General features: G+C 49.0%; 1 protein-coding gene across 1 annotated transcript; it reads left to right on the forward strand.

The window, feature by feature from the left end:
- Positions 1–476: 476 nt before the first annotated feature.
- PCCB (propionyl-CoA carboxylase subunit beta) lies at positions 477–21,550 on the forward strand. Its single transcript, XM_027878264.1, has 16 exons — positions 477–615; positions 734–1,020; positions 2,694–2,813; positions 3,472–3,540; positions 4,719–4,775; positions 7,342–7,455; positions 8,915–9,025; positions 9,352–9,460; positions 10,379–10,499; positions 13,398–13,479; positions 15,292–15,415; positions 16,608–16,715; positions 19,101–19,201; positions 20,308–20,406; positions 20,594–20,687; positions 21,298–21,550. Exons 1-16 carry the CDS (start codon positions 477–479, stop codon positions 21,417–21,419), a joined length of 1,857 nt encoding a protein of 618 aa, XP_027734065.1. The 3' UTR covers positions 21,420–21,550.

The following is a 21,550-nucleotide window of genomic DNA, read 5'->3' on the forward strand; positions in this document are numbered from 1 at the left end:
AGGGCCGTGCTCGTGTGCCGCGCTCAGTGCACGGACACGTCGGGCAGTCCTCCCCTGGCCCTGCCGTGTGTCGGAGGTCGAACAATGCTCCGAGCACAGGTGGCTGCTCCCAAGCTGGAGCGATGACATCAGATCTGTGGATTGCGGATCCCTGCAGGGAGCACTGCGTATTCCGCAGCCCCCGGCCCGCCCCCCGCTCGCGGCTCTGTGCTGGCCTGGGCCCTACGCGGGTGTGCAGGGACAGGAGCCAGGGCGCCTGTTCCTGGGAGGCGGGGGACGCTGGCAGCGAGTGTGTCACAGCGACTGTTTTCGTGATCGAACCTTTCTGGCGCTCGGAAGAGAAAGGGGACCGCTAATCTTGCGGGCAAGCACCTCTGCTTGCTGTCCCCACTCGTGAAACGCCACAACGGCCTCTCCTCCACACACACGGGAAAGGGGCGAAAGCTGATGCATTTTCACGTTGTTTTCTCTGCGCGATGACAATAGCGATGAACGGCCCGGCCGAGGAGGGCTGGGCTCGGTACCGGCCTACGCGGGGCCCGGGGCTCCCGGAGCCGCGGCCCCCGCACCGGAAGGCGGAGCGAGGCCGGGGCCGTGTCTGTGCCGGGGGGCCATGTTTGTGCCCAGCCGCGTCTGGGCCCGGGGCCGTGTCTGTGCCGGGGGGCCATGTTTGTGCCCAGCCGCGTCTGGGACCGGGGCCGTGTCTGTGCCGGGGGGCCATGTTTGTGCCCAGCCGCGTCTGGGACCGGGGCCGTGTTTGTGCCCGGCCCTGCCCGTGTGGGGCCGGGCCGGCGGGGCGGGCGCGCAGGCGCCGCTCGGCTGTGCCCGGCCATGGCGGCGGTGAGGGCGCTGTGTCGGGCGGCGGGGCCGGCCCTGCCCGTGTCCGTGTCCGTGTCCCTGTGCCTGTCCCGGGCCGCCTCGGGTGCCCGCCCGCCCCCTGTGCCCCAGCGCATCGAGGAGAAGCGCCGCGCCGCGCTGCTCGGCGGCGGCCAGGCCCGCATCGACGCCCAGCACAAGCGGGTGAGCCGCGGGCGGCGCGCAGGGAGCGGTGCTGCCAGGGAGCGGTGTCCCCGCTGTCCCGGCACAGGCAGCAGCGGTGTCCCCGCTGTCCCGGCACAGGCAGCAGCGGTGTTCCCACTGTCCCGGCACAGGCAGCAGCGGTGTCCCCGCGTCCCGGCCGGGCCGCTCCGTGCTGGGTTCCCTCGGGGCAGCTGCAGAGGCCCCTTTTTGGGGAGCTTTGCTCAGGCAGTGTCAGACACTGCAGTGCCTGGAAGCCCGGGCAGCAAAAAGAACAATTCCTGTAGTAGTGCTTTTATCTCGGGGTGGTCTGTAATTTGTGTGTGTGGCGGGGGAGGTGGGGGGGTAGCGGACCCGGCCTGTCGTGGGATGGTAATTTGTAGCTTAACACTGCCCAGGGTTTAGAATCACCATCCAGCACAGTTCCGTCTTTACACTGTTCTTACAGATCTAAGCTGATCTTCGGAGGGATGAGAGCAAAGAGTGGAAATAAGGGAAAGACAGATGGGAGGGATGACAACAGCTGGGTCTTTAGTCTCCTGCCTCTGTTCAGAATATGGGCAGTGCTGACAACAGAAGTTTCCTATTTCTATTCATTGTTCCTTGCTGGAACAAGGGTTTGATGCAAGACCCCAGTGGTATCACAATGACTTGTAGGCACCAAGGAGGTGGGAATGGCCATTCCCATGAAGGATCAGTCAGTGGTCAGTCTGTCAGCAGTTTCCCTCTCACATATACAACATCTGAAGAGAGTTCATGCTCACTGAGTTACGTCCAGGACACTGACACACAATAAACAGGTGTTTCTGCTTGTCTAGGGCTCTCAGACAGCTTATGTTTTATATAAATTAGATTTATGGCTCACCTTAGGCTTTCCTGCCTTTGCTGGTTTTCCTAAACATTTTGGCCCACTGGTCAGACGTTTTTGTAGAGAGCCTGAGCTATGTTTTAATGTCCTGTTGGTGCAGAGTCACACCATCCCCTAAGGAAGACAATCCAGGTGCCCTCCCTTTGCAGACAGGTGCTTAACTGCGTTGGAAATAACTTTGCTGGAAAGTGAAGATATAAGATATGAAGAACTTTGCAGTCATTTATTACTGCGTGGCACTGAGTAAGGGATGTGCAGATCTGCTCAATTCATGGAGATCTTGGCCCTTGCCCTGCTTTTGCCCATAGCAGTGTTCAGCAGCAAACAGCACAAGAGGGTTTTGTCAGGAGATCCCTGCAGGCTGTCATACTTCCCTTTTCCTCTCACTCACTACAGTCCAATAGGGAGCGTGGTGAATTGAGCCCTGAGCTGTTGGGAAGAACCGGTTTAGCTGTGGAAGGGCTCTGTGGTTAAGAATAGAACAAAGGCCTTAATAGCAGCATTTAAATGTGTAGGCAAAAATAGCTGTGATGCTTTTATATCTTGTTGAAAAGTCTCTGAGATTGTTTCCTTTCTCCTGTGGTGGTGCTGCTCCAGCAGTCAGCCTTCTTTTCAGAGTCTGGCTTGCATTATGTTTGTTTTTGAGGAGGATAATCACTATATAGGCCATTTCCAGCTTTGGGGGCCTGCAGTTGCTTAATGGGCCCAATGTAGTAGATAAGTGAGGCTCTGTTTGATTAAACTGCGTCTGCTGGGGGTCAACAAACAAACCTGATGGCTCTGTTAATTGTTGCTTGCTCTGTTCCAGGGAAAGCTGACAGCAAGGGAACGAATTCTGCTGCTCTTGGACCCCGACAGCTTTGATGAATATGACATGTTTGTGGAACACAGATGTGCTGACTTTGGGATGGACTCTAGTAAAAATAAGGTACTTTTGTCTCCTGTAACTTTTGTTACAGTGTCCCATGCTGTGCAACCAGCCCACTGATTGAAAGTAAGCTCTTCTGTTCATGTGCAGTTTCTTTTATTTGCTTTGTTTTCTTTTTATTTACAAATTTGTTTTGCAAATTTGCTTTAATTATTCTCAGTTTCCGTTTAACAGCTTACATAGTTTACTTCGATGTTGTTTAAACTTGGTCCTTTTTTTGCAAGGTCACCTGTTGGGTTCACATTGGAGTGACTGTAATTATATTTTTTGACCTTTCCAGGTTTGTTTTTTATCCTGCATCAGAACCTCAAAGATTTATGTGCTGTGTCCATTCTTTCAAAAACATCAAGTCCTAATAAAAGGTGCATCCTGTCTCTAAGGACGTTATTTGCCTTGACTCCAGGTGTGCTGAAATTTGAAGGGAAACTGCTAAATTCACAGATCTTTACACTACTGCACACCAAATATGATATTACTTCTAGTTTTCCTTCTCAGGGCTGGGGGAGATCCCTGTGGAGCCCCCAGTGCAAACGTGAAAGGCTGGTCCTCTCGAGGGGCCAGTCTTTGCTTTGGCTGAGGATGAGTTTGTGGTGTGTTTAGTGGACATCACTGGTACCTCGCTGTTCCTGTCGGTCATTTGGAGTTGCTCTCTCTGCAGTACCCTGGAGACAGTGTGGTGACAGGCCGAGGGCGGATCAATGGCAGGCTGGCCTACGTCTTCAGCCAGGTATGGCTTTGCTGCTGGTTGTATATCCTTTGAAATAAAGTCACAGGAGTTCAGTGTGGCCTTGTAGCAATGTAGCCTTGTTTGTTACCTGTAAGCATAAGCCAGACCTAAGATCTAATAAGCTAGACCTGAGATCCTGCAGGAGGAAGAAGGGCACCCTCAGATGAGAAGAACCAAAAAAGCTTGTGGTAGACAGCTTACAAATAGATCAAATACACTTTTTATGTTAAAATACAGCTTTTATATTAAAATAAAAATATTTTAGAGGAAACATGAGAGGTAGGGACCTATCTTTGTTAGTGTTACCACTGTGAAAGAAAGTCTTTCTTTGGGATCATTGGTAAGTGCTGCTCTGTTCTGGGCCACAAAGTAGCCTTTGTTCTGCTTGCCCTCATGGCCACAGTGGCTGTTGCTGTGTGACCTTGGAGCCAGTCTGCACCCTGCCTGTTTTGTCCTGGCTGTGTGGCTCTCCCAAGGAGGGACACTGTGCTGTGGGCCTGAACTTCAGAGAGGGGCCTAACACAAACCTGGGTTTTATAGGCACACAAGGAAGGGGCAGCTTTTATAGTAAAAGTATTTAAAAGTGCCCCTTCCTGATATACCCCTGTCTTTTTATATTTATATTTAAAGACCTTTTTCCCCTCCAAATCGAGGTGCCACCTGAGATGCTCCTTTTTGGTTCAGCTGCTAGTAATAATTGAACTGTTCTCTGCTTTTGGGGCTTCTTTGAGAGTAAGACTCAGTGGGAATATATCAGAGAACCTCACCACAGGTTGGCTCTGGGCTCTCTTGGTGCCAGGAGGTGTAAATGTCCCCTTTTCCTTCTGGATCAGTCCAGGGCCTCGTGTTGCCCGTTAGATAGAGATCTCGAAGCCCAGGCCTAGGGTAGCACCAACAGTCAGTGTTGGCTGACACAGCCCCTGGAGCCCCCCTAAAAGAATAATCAGCTCTTGACATAACTCCTGAATGCAGAATGGTGACACATGGTCAGGTTTTTATTATTTTGTTAAAGGAGGGTTGAATTGCCCTGGGTTGATCTACAGGCTGCACTGAGGGAGTTGCATGTTTTGGGGCAGCACACCAAATACAGAGCACTGCAGGATTGTGTTGGTTACTTGCAGTGTTTGACAGTATTCTACTGATTCTTCTCCTAATCTAAAAGTTTTCTTTTCCTCCAGGATTTTACTGTGTTTGGAGGCAGTTTATCTGGAGCTCATGCCCAGAAGATCTGCAAGGTAACACTTCCCTGGCGAAAATAACCCAAAAAACTGTCAGCATCCTTTTTTCAGTCTCACTGTGGGTGACAGTGTTTGTGACTGACTCTGGTGTGTGCCATGGCAGCCTGACCACTCCTGTGCCTCTGTCAGTTCAGGGGTGAACACACAGGAAGGTACCCTTGGGAAGCTTTTCCAGGGTAAGAGAGCTTTTCCAGGTAACACACACTGTGCTGGAATTAAGGAGTGCTGCAAAAGAGAAGAGACTTTCCAAGTACAGATATAAATTAACTTGTCATTACTGGAGTGATACACTGTGGAATGAGTTTGGAGCAGCTTTTTCCTATAAACAGTGGGATGTGGAAGTGTGCAATATTTGTAAAAAGCAAATGTGACAAGTAAACAGTCTGGAGATAAACATTTTTACAACTTGGAGGTCACCTTGATCCTCAGAGCTGCTGTTATCAGGCACTTGTGGCTATTTATTCCTGTTTGGCTGCTTGTCTCCCTGGACGAGCTGCTGTTGGAATCCCAGGGCTGGGGACACAAGAACTTATTCAGGCCTGAGTGTTGAGTGCTGTGGGCTGGGAAAGCTTCCTGAGTTTTTGTGCTGTGGAATCAGAAACAAGGATTTTGGTGCACAAGGCCTTTTCTCCTGTGGAAATAACTACTTTTTGGCATAGGCTCCTCAGCGGTGAGGGCTGTAAAAAATTGGAAAAACAAAGATTTTGGGCTAGATAAGAACAGCTTGGCTTTACCAAGCGTTAATGCTGGGAAAGACTTAAATTATCCTTTCACATGGGAGCTTTGAGTGTCTGCATTGGGAAGGGATGGGATGGTACAGGAATGGGATGTGTTCTGTTGTTTTCTTTGATCTCTTATTTCTAAAGCAGCAGGGAGAGTGCTGATCATAGAACTAGGGAAAAGTGTGAGTCCTTGCTGCTTGGTGCTGTTCCTGCTGAGCATCAGTGTCAGTGGTGGCCCCAGAGTCTGAATGCTCTGGATGCATCAGTTGCTCTGGGCCTCTGTCTTTGTGTGCTTCAGGATGAACTTCAGTGTCTAGAAAAGCCTTGAAATAAATAAATAATCCATAAAGAAGTTCCTGGTAAACAGCACAAAGTGTCAGTGAACTTGTTGCACTAATCTGCTCTACAAGGACAACAGGCTTTCTAGGAAGAAGCAATACATGTCAGCTCCAGTGATTTTAATAAGGCATTGGCTCATACCCTGTGCAATGTCCCCATCAGCAAACGAGGGCAGTCTTGGCTCACAGACTGCTTGCAGTCCACATGGATCTGTTGGAAATGTGGGATTGCATTTGAATTGTGAAGCCATTCTGTGATATTTCAGCTTTTAGGCAGACATTAGGATACAGAGCAGCAAGAGCCCCTGTTTTCCACAAAATGACAGCGTGTAGGAACAAACCACTCTAGAACCATGTTCAGGCTGGAATTTTGGGCATTAGTGACTTGGGTGGGACTTAGTATGGTTTCTGTGTTTCTAGGTAGTATAAAATTCAAGGTTGATGCTACAAGCACTCTGAAAGACAAGACTGGAATTGTAAAACTCCTAGTAAGTTAAAGATTGTCTGAAATAGGATACAGTTTCGTAGCAGTGGTTGAAAGGGCCAATACTGGGCAGGGAAAAGCAATTGGGAAATGCAAAATGGGGATTGACTGACCAAGTGGGCTTTTACAGAAGGTTATTTAGGAGCTAAATCAGAGCTTGATGTTGAAACAGATCTTAACATAATGTGCTAGTGATGTAGTGTTATCAAAATGGCAAACATCTTACTGGAATCCAATAATCAGGAATAGTTTATGCAAGGAATGTTAGGAATTCAATCCTCCCACTTAAGCCTCTGTTTGGAGTATTGTTTATGGTCTTAAGGCAAGTTACCAAAATGATAGATCAGTGTGAGTGAGTGGATGGTGCTTGGCCTGGAAATGTGAAGGGGAATATGAAGACTTGGGGTTTTTGAATGTTCTCCAAGGTGCAGGCCAAGGAGGAGTTAACTGCTCTCCCTCACTGCTGTGTGTCAAAGAAATGGAATGTTTCTGAATTTCCAGAGCAAAGATTTAGTTTAGTCTTCCCAAAGAACTTGTAAGAGGGATAATCAAGCATTAGAATATAGTGCTTAGGAGATTACACTTCACCACTGCAATAAACTTGGAGGATCAGATTAGACATGGATGAGGGGGTGTTTAAGGTGCAGTGCAGGCCCCCCGTGAACAGGGATGGATTGGCCCTCTCTGGTCCAGCTCTTGTGACTGTCACTCACAGAGCAGTGTCCAACTGTGCATCATCCAAACCCAGTGCTGAGCGTGGAGGTGCAGGGCTGGCAAGGCACAGAAGTATTAAAGGTCCTGGGAGGGATTCACTGCGTGTCTTGTCACCTCCAGTCTGACTGAGGCCAAACATGAGCTTCAGGGAGAGTTGGAGACTGAGAGTTAAGGTGAATACAGGAGAAGCTGAGCAGGCACTTCAAATTCTGGCACATATGTTTTTGGGTTTTTTTTCTAGGGATTTCACATTCTGGGGTTTGTTGCTTTGGGGTCAATAACCAGGAGTTTGTGTCCATCCCCAGATCATGGATCAGGCTGCCATGGTGGGAGCCCCTGTGATTGGGCTGAACGACTCCGGAGGGGCCCGGATCCAGGAGGGAGTGGAGTCCTTGGCAGGCTATGCAGACATATTTCTGGTGAGTAGGCTGCTGGGTGGCCAGGGAGCTTGGCACCCACAGGGATGGACAGTCTGTCCCTGCTTGAGCCTGTTTGTAAGTAAACTTTAGATTATCGTGCTGTTCCAGCCAGTGGCTAAAGCAGCTTGTGAGACCCAGACCTTGGTTCTTCTCTTGGCTTTGGGCAGATCACTGTGCTGCTCGGGTCCATGTGTTTAACAGGGGTGATGCTGAGCCCTGCAGAGCTCTGTGATCCAAGGAAAGGCTTTCTGGGAGCTGTATCATGAGAGAGAAAGAACAGACAATTTGATTAATTGGAAGAAAATCTCAAACAACTGTTTAACTTTTTGGTTTACCCATAAATTATCAATTGCCTGTATTGGGATGGAATGTCTTTGAACATTTATGTGCTGGAGAAAGGTGGGCACCATAATTCAGGGTTTTGTTAGGGGGTTGTGACCCCCTTCCAGCTGTCCCTGTGTCTCCCCTGTAGTGCAGATGTGGGAACAGTTCCACACAGCAGATTTCTTTTCAGTGGAGTTGGTTAAAAGGGGAAGGATTTACACTGCAGAAAGAGGGACTCAGAGTAAATCAAACACTATGCACTTGAAAAAACTTGAGGAGCTCAGATCAGAAGCAGCAAGTGCCTGTTCTGTCAAGATGGTAGGTCAGCGTGGGGGGGCAAAGGGGCTGCAAGTCAGAAGTTTCTGTTCAAAGAAGTGGGCAGTGCAGTGTTAACCTTGCTGGTGGGGGATATCCAGTGTTGATCAGACTGGTGAAAGTTTTATGTTTCTATGGGATTTTTTGTGGCTAATGCAAGATTTTTTCCTCTGGACACACTGCTGCTCTTCTTCCCCCCCGTGCTGACATTATTTTATGTGCTTATCCACACATCATTGCTCTGCAGTGTGTGCACGGCACAGCGTGGCTGCGCTTTCAGGAGGACTGTGAGCAGGTGGAGGGGCAAGTCAGCTGCTGACAGTCAGTCTGGGAGGAGCAGTCACAAGGCCAGCTGTGGTCCAGCTGAGCAGTGAGCAGGGCAGGAGGTGTTTTTGGACTCCATACCATCTGTGTTGGGCAGCACCAGTTCACCTCAGTGCACACTCGAGCTGGTGCAGCAACCTTTGCCACAGTTGGTCAGTAAAGCTTCTGTCTGTTCCTGGTCACATTCAGATTTCAGGGACATCCACTTCTCCCCAGTCCAGTGTTTGCCCTGACAGCATCTGTTGGGGTCACTCATTCCATCTCCCTTTGCAGTCATTTCATAGTATAGGAAATCATCTGCATGGGAACAGAAAGGAACAAAACAGAAGGAACAAAATCATTTGGGTTCTATTTGCATCAAGGCATTGCCTCCAGATATTTGTCTCCCAGGAAATAAACCGGTCCTGTTTATGACTGTGAATTCCTGCAGACTCTGGGCACAGATATAAAGATGCACTTTGCTGGTAAAACTAGATGTCTTTCTTTCCTATTGCAGAGAAATGTTCTATGTTCTGGGGTGGTTCCCCAGATCTCCCTCATCATGGGTCCCTGTGCTGGTGGAGCTGTGTATTCCCCTGCCTTAACTGATTTCACATTCATGGTCAAGGTAAGGCTACAGATGCTGTGCCAGGACCTGCTGCTGGTGGCCTGGTCAGGCACAAACACCACACAGGAAAGGGTGTTTTTTGAGATGGTCTCCTGCTTTGGATTAAGTTTATTTTGCATGAAAAGGCAAGAAATACTTTCCCAAAAAGCTTGAGGATCGTTGCGCTTTTAGTGGATTTTTAATGTAATGCAGGACTTTTAAGAAACTTTCCCTCTGTTCTGCTCTTATTCTGGGGAAAGTCTCTAGAGACTGTGGCTGTTCCCCTAGTGCTTTTGCAGCCTTGGCTCTTGCCTTCCCTGTGTGTTTCTGCTTTTCCCCCTGCCCAGGACACATCCTACCTGTTCATCACCGGCCCTGATGTGGTGAAGTCTGTCACCAATGAAGATGTCACCCAGGAGCAGCTCGGGGGTGCTAAGACACACACTGCTGTGTCTGGTGAGAGCTGGGGCTTCCTTAACGGGCTTATTTATTCACAGTAATGAATTCACAGAGGAGTTCTGGCTAAACTGCTGATTGGTTTATGCAGATCAGTCTGAAGTGATAAAGCTCTGCTTAAGCACAAGTTCTTACTCTGTACGTGGCTCTCTTGAGGGTCTGTTTTAGTAATGGAACACTGAACAGGAAAAGTGGGAGTATGGGAGAGGTCTGGGATTTGGAAGAGAAAGTAGCAAATTCACAGAAGATCCTACAAGTGGGAAATCTGTCAAAGGGCAGGGCTTAGCAAAGCTGGCCTGGGGTGGGGGTTTTTTTTGGTTGTTCTCCAGAAATTTGCATGAGTTGAAAGGTTCTCGACAGTCCCTTGTTTGCTCACAGACGTGATTGATTGAACTGCTTAACTCCAAATGTTAACTCCATCTCCAGTGTGAGATGAAGCACTTCTTTTCCTCATTTTGTCCCCCTGGGAAAACTCTGAGTCATGAATCTTCTCAGGGCTCAAATGACTGTGGGATCTCAAATTCTCTGTGAACTGAGCTGATGATGAAACAAAACCAAACACGCAGATGCTGCCCAGATCCAGCCATTGTAAAATAAATTGTGGTGCTCCAGTGCAGCACAGTAACCTGAACAGAACTCCAGAAGGCTGGACCCAGCTAGGCTGTGACAGCTGATAAACCACTTCACATTATTTTAAACATGAGATCAACAATCCAGACCTGTTACAGAGGAAGTCTGATATAGCAACACATTTTCTAGGTATTTTTAGCTGGTCAGATTGGTGGCTTAAGGCTCCCAATTGTTCATGGCTTAGGTTTAAAGATTTCTGTTGTTGCTTCTTTGTATCTTTATTGGTATATATTTGAAAAGGAAACCTTGCACAGTCATTTCCAAACCTGCTTTACTGTTTCTGTGCAGGAGTTGCCCACAGAGCCTTCGAGAATGACATCGATGCTCTGCTCAACCTGCGAGAGTTCTTCAATTATTTACCTCTGAGCAACCGCGACCCGGCCCCGGTGTGTGAGTGCCACGATCCCAGGTGAGAGCCCGGCTCTGCACACCCCATTGCAGGGCTCCTCTGGCCCCAGGGCTGCAGAGAGACGAGTGCTGTGTGCCTGGCTGTGTGGGGAAGCAGCAAGGAGCCAGAAAGCTTTGTGTGCCAGGGCCTCGGCTCGGGCTCGTGACAACATAACACAGGAAAGACCTTCCCGAGGGGACCGTCTGAACTTTTATCGGGATTTTTTCCAGGAGCTGGAGGGACATGGGACACTGAGGGGACAGAGACTGGCAGGGGAGGAAAAGCATTTTGACCCCAGGGCTGGGTACACCCCCAGTTCAGCCCTTCCCGCAGGGAGCCCTTCAGAGCTGTGCCCCTTTTCCTGTGTGGGACTGGCACCTCAGTCTGCCCCGCTCAGTTCCTCACACGTGTGCGATGTGTCCTGTGGCCTTACATGCACAAACATTTCAACCTGGGAGTCGGGAAGGTTATTTCTCTTCACACCTCTCTTCAGCATCTCTGCAACAGTTTGTTTGGGGAGATGGTTTTGGGTGAGATTACAGATCACTGCACTGGTACCTGAAACACTTAGTTCCCTTTTGGATAAATAAATTCACCAGTTGCATTTAGAGCATGGTCAGACAGGTCAATTAATTACTGGTCATACATTTTTCTAAGGTGTGGATCTTTAAACTCTAAGACTGTTCTGGTTTGATAGTGACAAACCAAAGTAAATGTCTTGTATTATTTGGTAAGTCTGGGGGGTTATCTGAGGTTATCATGGTCTTTCTAAGCATTCAACAAGCTGTACTTGGATAATCACTGTCTACAGACTTGATTATGATATTTTATTTCATTATAGAAACAACAGCCCGTTTTTAAAATCAAGGGACTGTATAACAGGCAGTTTATTTTCTTGTGAGAAGCTGCCAGTTATGTTATAGCTACCAGTGTATAAGAGATTAGCTCATTATTTCTTAAGGGAGACAGCTTGATACACTGTTAAGAGGATCACAGAATAATAAATGCCATTTGTACTAAGAACTTCAATTTAGTTGCCTTTATACACGTGAAGACAGATCTAATTGTTAAATTTCCCGTTTTTACAGCAGCATCTCCAATATTTCTCCCATTTGTGGTCCTAATGCATAGACTGGTATTATTTCATCTGGACATGCTGACATCTTAATAGACTCCTTATGCTTGGGATTGATGTGTTTGATCCTTAAGCTGCTCCAGCCCCAGCCCATTTCTCTAGAGGGAATTGCTTTCTTATTGCATCATTTTCACACACAAAAACTTGCCACAAATTACACAAATCAAATGTAACCTACCTTTGTCTTCAGTGTGAAGTCCTGAGGCTGGTGGGGCTGTTTGGTGTGTTTGTTTGTCCCTCTGGGTAGGCAAGGTCTTTTTGGTGTTGAAAAATGTTACTCTTGGCTGCTGAAGCTTGTGTTGGTGGAGTTTTTGTTGTCAGTGGCCTGGGTTCTAAAGGAGTGGAAGTTCCTTCCAGAGGCAAGTTGTGTAGTGCTGAATGTCCCCTCCCTTTGGAGGGTTCTGGTTCAGTGCATTTGGTGTGTTCCATGGTGTGATTTTTACCTGCATGTGTAAAAATCTGAATTTCTGGAGGAGGTTATTGCCAATTTGTGGTAACCAAGAGCACTGAAGGAACCCAGTGTTCCTGTGGGTGAGGCTCTGACAGGCTTTGATGAGGAGCAGCAGTTCCATCCTCCCTGCTGTGGGATCTGTAAGGGGCCCAGTGATCCACCCCAAGGACTGCAGCATCGAGCTCCAGGTGTCCTCTGTCCGTGATGGTTTGGAAGAGATTTTCAAATGTGGGATCCTGGATAATGTCTTCATTTTGATGATGATTACTTATTTTAATGCTGTTAGAATTTCCCTCAGCACTCAGCAGCACTGTGAATTTATGGGGGCACTAATTTAATTTTCCCCCTTTGCTTATCCTGTGGGGTGCGACAGGTCACAGGCAGAATCTGAGGCACATCCCTATCTACTTTATGGACAAGGAAGTTTTAGAGTTTTTTGCAGGTTGGGGTTTAGTCTGTAAAAGTCAGTTTAATTTCATCAGATTAAGGGGTTTTTATATGCACTTGAAGTGGTGCTGTCCCCTTTATTCCATAATAGCTGGATCTCTTCCCCTCCCAGCGAGGGCTGTGCCTCTCACCCCGTGGGTCTGAGCAGCACAGACACACCCATGGGGCTGCAGTAAGAGGTTTTTGGCTGATTTTGACCAACTGGGTCAGTTCTTCCCTTCCTTCAGTTTTAAATTGGGTGTCCAGAGCCTTGTGCTGTCCTGTTCTAAAGGCACTGAATCATGGCACTGTTACAACAGTTATTCAGCAGGAACTTCACAGGAACACCATTTGTGACAAACAGGAATCAGAGTTTTTATGGAATAGCACCAACGTGCTGATCCCTGAAGCCTCAGTGGTGGCTCCTTAAAACTGACCCCCCTCACTGGGACTGTGAGTGAATCCAAAGCCCAGTGGCTGCCAGTGCTGAAGGCACTGGGAGCAAGGGAGCAGGGAAGTGATGCCGTGGCTGTGACAGGGAGCTGCAGGTGAAGTGTGTCATTGCTGAGGGCAGTAACAGCCCAGATGTTTGAATGCAGCCATGACATGGAATGTGTTCCCATCCAGGAATGCTGGGAGGCCGGGCAGTGAGCATGGAGAGGTGCCAGCAGGGCAGGGGGGTCAGTGTGCGCTCCTGGGCTGCAGATCAGGGCTGGGAAGGACACCTGGGGCTGCCCCTCAGCTCAGCAGGCTCTGCCCTCCTGCCCTGACACTGGTGCTGCCACCTCCTGTGCCATGGCTGTGTCCCACGGGCCACCAGTGCCCCCTGCAGCCCCACAGCCCCCCAGGTTTTGGTCCTGTGTCCATCTGCTCTGGGATAATGTGGCTCCCTCCCTCCCCTCCACAGTGACCGCCTGGTTCCCGAGCTGGACACCGTGGTGCCGAGTGAATCCACCAAAGCCTACGACATGCTGGACATCATCCACTCTGTGAGTCTGCAGGGCTGGGGCAGAGTGCAGGGGTTGTATTCTGGGGCTGAATGGCTGTCAGAAACCAGCAGAGTGGCCCTGAACAGGCACATTGTCATTTATTTATTTATTTTAGTCTTCACAAGTGGCTGTTGGTACCTGTTAATAGCCATGAGTGAAGGGACAACAAAAACTGCAGGGGAAACAGATTTTAACACATGAAACAAAAGATTTTACCAGATGAAAGGAATCCTGAGGTTTGTTGTCAGGATGCACCTGGTGCTGCATGCACGGCTGTGCAGAGGGAGGAGGCTGTAGTTCAGTTTTCTCTCTGGGGTTGAAGTCCCCTTCCCCTTGAGTTGTGTCACTGCCCCTCCCTGCACCCTGTTCTCTCTGTCTTGAATTCTGACACTCTTTTATAAAAGTAATAAACTACCCAGAGTGCCTGTGAGGATTTACCCTCTCCTGGTTATGCTGAGAGACAGTTTTGTGCACACACAGTACTAGAATATGTATTTATTTGTTTAAATTACCAGTCAAGCACGTGGAAACTCCTGAGCTGGTGTTTCATGAAGCAAGGCAGATCTCCTGGGAGGGGGCAGGGAAGGAACATCCCACAATTTCTTTTTTTTTACAATCCGAAAGCCAGTGTGTAAGTAACAGGTTTTATTAAAGCAGCACAGGCAATGCTGATAATTCTCTTGCCTAATTTCGAGTACTTCACTTTCCCAGGTCTAACAACTCAATCTATTATAAACACTGGGCAGAGAACAGGGTTGTAAATGAAGTTTTATCACCTGAAACTGTTACAGCCTCTGTAGAGCACCCTCAGAGTCCAAATTCTGAATATTAAAATTGCCAGCTGCTCCTTCTTCCGCTGGGATGTTGAGCAGCAGATGATCCAAGGCTCCAAGGGGGCTGCTGGGAGGACTGACACGGGCAGCTCATCAGCCATGTTTGTGGGACCTTTACAGTTTCTCTTTGCTTTGACTGTCTCTCCCCACTGTGCATTCAGCCAACACACTCAGTCTGTAACTGGCTGCATTTACTCATTTTAGTGCAGAAAGCAAGCTCAGGGTGTTTTTCATCTCTGGATTCTTCCATTCCGAATTTCAGCACTGCGTGTACTGCAAGACAAAAGGTGGCATTTACAAAAGTCCTTAAGTGAATTAGGAAAAGAACCCCAAACCTTCCCAGACATTTTGAGAAGTCTTAAGGAAAGAAACACAGGTTTTTTGAGGCTGAGGCAAAGGAGCTGACTGGCAGCCTGCAGCGTGTGTGCACAGCTGGGATGGGGAATGCCGAGGGAGCAGCCGCGTGTAGGTGTCGCTGCTGCTCCGTGCATCGTGTGGTCTCTGAGGGTGTGCTCTGTGCACCGGGGATGTCACTGGGCAGGGCACTCACCCAGCTCCAGCCCCAGAGGAAGTGCAGCCTCCACAGGTGTGCAGAGGGGGATTACATGGACCGGGGCACGGGCAGTTTCTGAGCTCCACGAGGTGCTGTTTCATCACTGGAAATTGTTCTTTTAGTCTGCCACTAATGGAGATGTGAGAGGAAGTTCTTAACATCGGATTTGAAGTTTTAGTTTGTTGTAAGCTAGGAAAAAGGCTCACCACAGTCATACAGATGTTCTCTCAGGGAAGTGCAGGACTAGTTAATTCTTGGCACACAGGCTGCAAAGACTAAAAAGTTTCCCTCCCATTTTTTCTTTCAAAATTGTGCAAGTTCTGAAATGGTTTAAGAGTTCCCATCCTAAGGTGACAGAGTTTGTGTTTGCCTCTGTATTGATACACATCTGTCTGTCCTCACAAGGCTCTGCCTCTCTCCCTGCAGATTGTGGATGAGAGGGAATTCTTCGAGATCATGCCATCCTACGCCAAGAACATCGTGGTTGGATTTGCCAGGATGAATGGACGGACTGTTGGGATAGTGGGCAACCAGCCCAAGGTGGCATCAGGTTAGAGAGCAGTGTGAGACTGCCTGCAGTGCCTGTGCCTCTGTCTGTCTGTCCTGTGCTGTGGAAGGGGATCTGGCTCGGGGCTTTGTTTGGGTTGTGTGCTCTTCCACTCCTTCTCAGGGCTTTTCCACCACTTTGTCCTGAATCTCCCCGGGAGCTGTGAGAGCAAGGGGATCTCACTCCCAGGTAATCAGAGTGCTGCATCCAGCACACACACAGGGGGTGGAAGAGCAGCCTGCACGTCACTGGATTAACCACAGCCTGGGAACTGCCCCCTTCTTCCACAGCACTAAAATCCCAAAAACTCCCTGTGGGCTGAGGGGAGTTCTTTTGTTATCTCCCTGTAGCCAGAACAGTGCAAAGCCTTCAGACACCCAGGTGGGGGGCTCCTGACCCCAGATGGTACAGATGTGAAGGTACAACATGCAGCTCTGAAGATCATCCTTTTAAACTGTCCTGGGGCTTCGCTTGCTTTCTTTAACTCAGTAATTCCTGGAGTGACCTTCTCCAGTCAGAACTTTATGGTTCTTTCCTTGGTTTTAATTCCTGTGCCTTCGTGTTTGGGAAAATCAGATGACCCAATATGATGTTTCATTCCTTTGTTACCTTTACAAGATATGCCTCTCAAGATACAAGGTTTAAATATTAATTTAATCTTCACTTGATATTCTCAATTTTAACAACTATGATTCACATAGATACTTTTATACAAAAATTTTTTTGGTTTAATGTAATTGTGCATAATATAATTCTAAATGGCACTGAAACAGAACAGAAACTTTGCAGCACGTTTAGCAAAAATGCTGGTCTTTCTCAAAATATTATTGGACTGTTTCATGTTTTGGTTTTTTTAATGGGGAACTCTGTAACCTGATCTAAAGAAGACCAATGAAGAGAAAATCACAGAAAAAAAATATTTTAAATTACCAGATTGTAATTAAACTGTTCTGTTTTGGGACAGAAAGTCTTTGTGCACAGGGGTTAGAAAAATGAACTCAGCCTCGAATGGAGCTTGTTCCATAATCTTAGTTCTAAACCAGGGAAACTTCAGGCACATTATCTCCACACTACCTCCAGATAAGCCTTTCATTTTTTTTCTAGAAGACAATACAGCTAAAATAGTGTGATTTTTGAGTTGCCTTGAATTCCTGAAGGTCATTGATAACACCTTTCTCTGTGCTCTGAACTTCAGGGTGCTTAGACATAAATTCTTCTGTGAAGGGGGCCCGCTTTGTTCGGTTCTGTGACGCCTTCAACATCCCCCTGCTCACGTTTGTGGATGTTCCTGGATTCCTGCCAGGTAAGCCCTGCCCTGCAGGGCCCTCTTGGGGCTAAAAACACATTTGAAGAACTGGGAGAAAACCTAGACTGTGGTGGACTTAATATAAGCAGGTTTTCAAATCCCACTCTTTGGGACAGGAATTCTGTGTTCTAAATACAGGAATCATCACAGAGGATGGTGAAATGTGCCAGAAATTGCAGGCAAATGAAATGGTGCCCAACTGTCCTGCTACTGTCACCGTGCTCTGGGGGCACAGCACAGAGTGACCTCGGGAGAGGGACAGGTCACACAGTGAACGCTGGAACCTCCAGCAGCCTGAGGGGGACACTGGGATGATAAGTTTGCCAGGGCCAGGTGAGGGGATATCCTGCTCTGGAAAGCCCTGTCCTGCTGTCAGAGCTGTGACTGTGGCCTGTCCAAGGTGAACAACTGCGCTGCCTGGAGATGCTGCCCTGGCACAAGTGGTGTGGAGGTAACAGTGATTTTGCATTCTGAGGGGACTCCAGGCCCCTCTGAGCGCTCAGCTGTGTTCAGATGCTGAGTCTCACAGCTCTGTGCTGGACACTGTGGCAGCAGAAGGCCCAGCACAGGCTGTGGCTGCCCCAGGGCCAGGGAAGGCAGCCCAGCACCCTGTCCTGAGCCTGTGGTTTAGAGGCTGCAGGTGCCTCAGGAAGGACAGGGCTGCACTGAGCCTGCTTTCAGCGCAGACTCTGGGAGCAGGAAGTGTTAACATGACCCCTCCGGAAACAGGCTGTGAGAGGAAGAGACACGTTACAGGGTCAACGTTACTGCTGCTGTACAAACCATGGGTCAGCTCGAGGCTCTCCAGCCATCACAGCACTGAAATGTCCCTGGCCAGCACTGCAGTTCCTGCTTTAACACGTTGGAGTTGGCAAGTTTTAACCATGAGGCAATACCAGAGGGGCCCCTGTAGGCTCACCTTCCTCCTATGACCTGGGCCAGGCACCAGCTTCGTTCACTTCAGGGGACACCACAGGAATCCACATTTGGAACCCAGACAGAAGTTATTTCCATACAGCTGATTAAAGGTAGTGACTTAATATTGCATAATAGTACATTGCTTTGAAAGTAGATAAAGACAGAAAAATGACACAGAGAAAGCTAAAGGGAGGAGACCTTAGGCTTGACTGTGATCCTAAGTTGTTGCATTTTAAGGAGTTTGGCAAGACTGGCCTATTACTAGCATCAGAAATCTCAAATTAAGTAACAAGTTCTGAGGGTGGCATCATCCCCTCTCCCTGTTCAGTAGAGAAGAAGAAAGGATCTGTCACACTGGCTCGTGGTGGTGCACTGAACATCTCGGTCTCAGTGACCCACACACCTCAACAGTCCCCAGTTTCATAGGTGTGCACAGAGATGACTTTTAAGGTGTCTATAACCTGTGGCTGGATAAAAACACATATTCAGAACAAGTTTGGGACTGAATCTGTGTCTAGAAAAGAGTTTATGTTAACTGGTCATGGGTGCCAGTGCAACTGATTCAAATAACTGAATGATCTTGAAGTGGTTTGAGTGTTTGAGGCTGCTCTAGATGTGAATCAGAGCCCGGGGTCTGCAAGTGCTCCTCAGCCCCTGAGTGTCCCAGCTGTGCCCAGGCAGGTCCCACTGGCTGCAGGGAAAGGCAAGAAACAACTGGGAAATGTAGGCAGAAATTACCAGACCCTGAAGTCACTCCTGGGGGAAGTATTAGAGTCAAGCCACCAAACAGACAACCAGGTAAGTTACTGAATCTCACCAAAGAACTTGCACTTAAAATTCTTACATGAAACCCCAGATCTATTAGATGATCCCAGTTACTCATAGCAGGTTTCTCATGTGCTGAAGCAAAAGCCCATTTGTGGATTAAACTGCTGGAGATTGATTGTAGAGTTACACCCAGTGGTCTGAAATTCAGAAATCCTAGAAGTAAGTTCCAGAGGATTGCTGATTCCAGTGCAGTCAGGTGGCCTGTGTTTGGGACACTTGGATGACCTACAGTCCTGTTTGCTGCCCATGACCCTTCTTCAGAAGTACCTGCTGTGAGAACCCCTTCAGAGAATCCCTCTGTCTTTAAGGACCATCAACTGGGGCTGGCCTGAAGGATGACAAGCAGTGAACCTAGACTATGTTTCCCACTGCTGGTCACATGTGGAGCCTGCAAAATGCTGTATTTGTTCCTAGGGAGGCACATCTGGTGAGTGTTGCTTTGTGACCTGACACACCAACAGGTGCTGCTCTTGGTCAGAGACTTCTCAGAGTTGCTCAGTATCTTACAGGGACACTGCCTGGTCTTACCTCCTCCAGGATGTTCACAAGGCTGTGGTGGGGCCAGGTTTGCTGCTGGTGATGGATGATGGGGTTTTGTGAACTCCCTGGAGTGAAATAAGTATTTGTCCTTTGTAGGCACAGCTCAAGAGTACGGTGGGATCATCCGGCACGGTGCCAAACTGTTGTTTGCCTTTGCAGAAGCAACTGTGCCTAAAATCACTGTCATCACCAGGAAGGTAAGTTGGGATAATTCCATGGAGTTCTTCCAGAGTTCCTGTTTCCACCAGCGGCAGTTTTAGTTACATGGAGCTTTGTCTGTGAGTCCTATTGTCCCATCTCTGTCTGCCCCACCTGGGAACACCTCTTTGTGTCAGGGTACAAAAGCCCATTTCTTCTATTCTCAGACCTCAGTTCCTTCCTTCTTCTTGTCTCTGCACCCCTCTGAAACCTCCTGTTTCTACCCTGCTTTCTCCCTGGAATACCTTCACTCAGGACTGTCCCATGTCACCGGGCCTGTCTCGCTGAGGACACACCATCTGCACACAGCACATCTGCTTTCTCTCCTCCTGCCCCTTCAGCCTCCCCCTGCAACCCCAGCACTGACTGCATCTGTCCTCTGCCATCTCTGCAGGTTTAACCCTCATGTGGTGCCTCTTCCTCCACAGCCTCCTGCCGCACTCTCCCTCATTTCTTCCTTTCTGTCTGTAAGGTACCTGACACCACACTCCATAAGCTCTGGGTCCTTAGAGGATTAGTCTTTTCCTCATTCACTTTTTTCCTCCTGCTCATTTTTCTGAGAGGCTTTTGGCTTATCATGGCAAAAAGAAAAAAGAGCTTTCCTTTTCTCTCTGCCTTCTCTGATTGTTCCCAGTGTTCCCACGCCATGCCTGTCAGCTCTGCCCTGCCAGGGACTGCACTGCAGGTTGCTCTGCAGTTCTGCAGTGTGTTCATCACTGCTGCCTGGAGCACTTCCAGTTGCAGAGTGGAGCACTGCAGAACCCGAGTGCTGCATTCCCTGGCCAGGGAATTCCAGAGGCACCCGGATTGCTTGGTGTGAGTGCGTGTGCAGGTCGAGGCTTGCGGGTCAGATACACACTGACCCCTCTGTGCCTGCCACAGACAGTGCTCCTGATGACCAGCAGCCCCCTTCCTGCCCCCTCGGGGCGCTGGGGGAGAGGTGTCCAGTCCAGGAGGCTGCTGCAGCACAGTGGGGATGCTCGTGCTCTCTGGCAGGTCAAGTTCAGCCCCAGTTCTTGTCTCTGGCCTGGCAGAAACTGCAGGAGGAGCGTAGGCTGTTGCTGTGAGATCTCATCCCAGCACTCAACCCCTGGTTTCGTTCCAGGCCTATGGCGGTGCCTACGACGTGATGAGCTCCAAGCACCTGAGAGGAGACGCGAACTACGCCTGGCCCACGGCCGAGGTGGCCGTGATGGGAGCCAAGGTGAGCCCGGCCACCCTCACAGCAGGTGCAGCCACCAGTGCCCTCCCAGCACCACGAGGGGCCCCGGGGACAGGGGATGGGGGCCCTGCTCTGCAGCAGCCCGGCGTGGTGGGGCAGGGGCTGGTGAGGGCTGGGGCTCCCGGCACTGCAGGTGGAGGGATGGCCCGACCTGCCCGTGCTGTTCCAGGGCGCTGTGCAGATCATCTTCAGAGGAAAGGAGGCCGACGCAGAGCAGGAGTACGTGGATAAGTTTGCAAACCCCTTTCCTGCTGCCATGAGAGGTATGGATATCTCCCCGCTGTGTCCCCTGCTTGCGTCTCCCAGTGCACGCAGCTCGTAAGGAAACCTTTTGCTAATGAACAAGCGAGACCCGAGTCAGAAAGGTGATGCTTAACCACAGCTTGTACATGTGAAGGACAAACACATCTAGTCACAACACACATCTTCAGCTGGAAAGAGCCTGGTCAAAGGTGGGGACTGCTCTGAAAAGTGCATTTTCAATTTTGTAGATGGTTGAAAGCATCTCGCAACTTTTCCTCTATAGCACAGGTGCTTTTCCAATCTGTTTGACAGCCCTGGAATGCAGAGCAGTGGCCTGAAGACAGGGACACGGTCCAGTTCAGTTAGGTTCTCCAGGACTCTCTGGAGCAAATTTTTCCACTGTTTTGACTTATAGCTTTGCAGTAGTAACTGCAAATTAAAATTTAAAAATTATTGAAGCAGGAATAGTTCCTTTCCAGGCAATTTGAAGTTAATTTGTAACCTGTGAATTTATTTATTCCAAATATTGTTTTGATTTTGCTAATTTCTGTTACAGCCCAGGTCAGAAGGCTGAGAGGCAAACCCTTCCTGGTTGCTCAGGTTGGTTTCTCCTTCTTTCCATTTTTCCAGGGTTTGTTGATGACATCATCCAGCCTTCCACCACTCGCAGGCGCATCTGCCACGACTTGGACGTGCTGGCCAGTAAATCCCAGGCCAGTCCCTGGAAGAAACATGCCAATATCCCACTGTGAGAGTGAGGAAGGGCTGGCCCTGCTGGGAGCCTTGGCACTCTCTTGTTAATGGAGGTCTGCTTGGCAATGGAAATATTTGCGTTTGATTTGGCTGATAATCATCAATAAATCATAGTATATATTTAATTTAA

Source organism: Empidonax traillii, unplaced genomic scaffold (genome assembly GCF_003031625.1).
Source record: "Empidonax traillii isolate 1590-97213 ecotype Southwest subspecies unplaced genomic scaffold, ASM303162v1 scaffold40:size2234952, whole genome shotgun sequence".
Taxonomy (NCBI): Eukaryota; Metazoa; Chordata; class Aves; order Passeriformes; family Tyrannidae; genus Empidonax; species Empidonax traillii.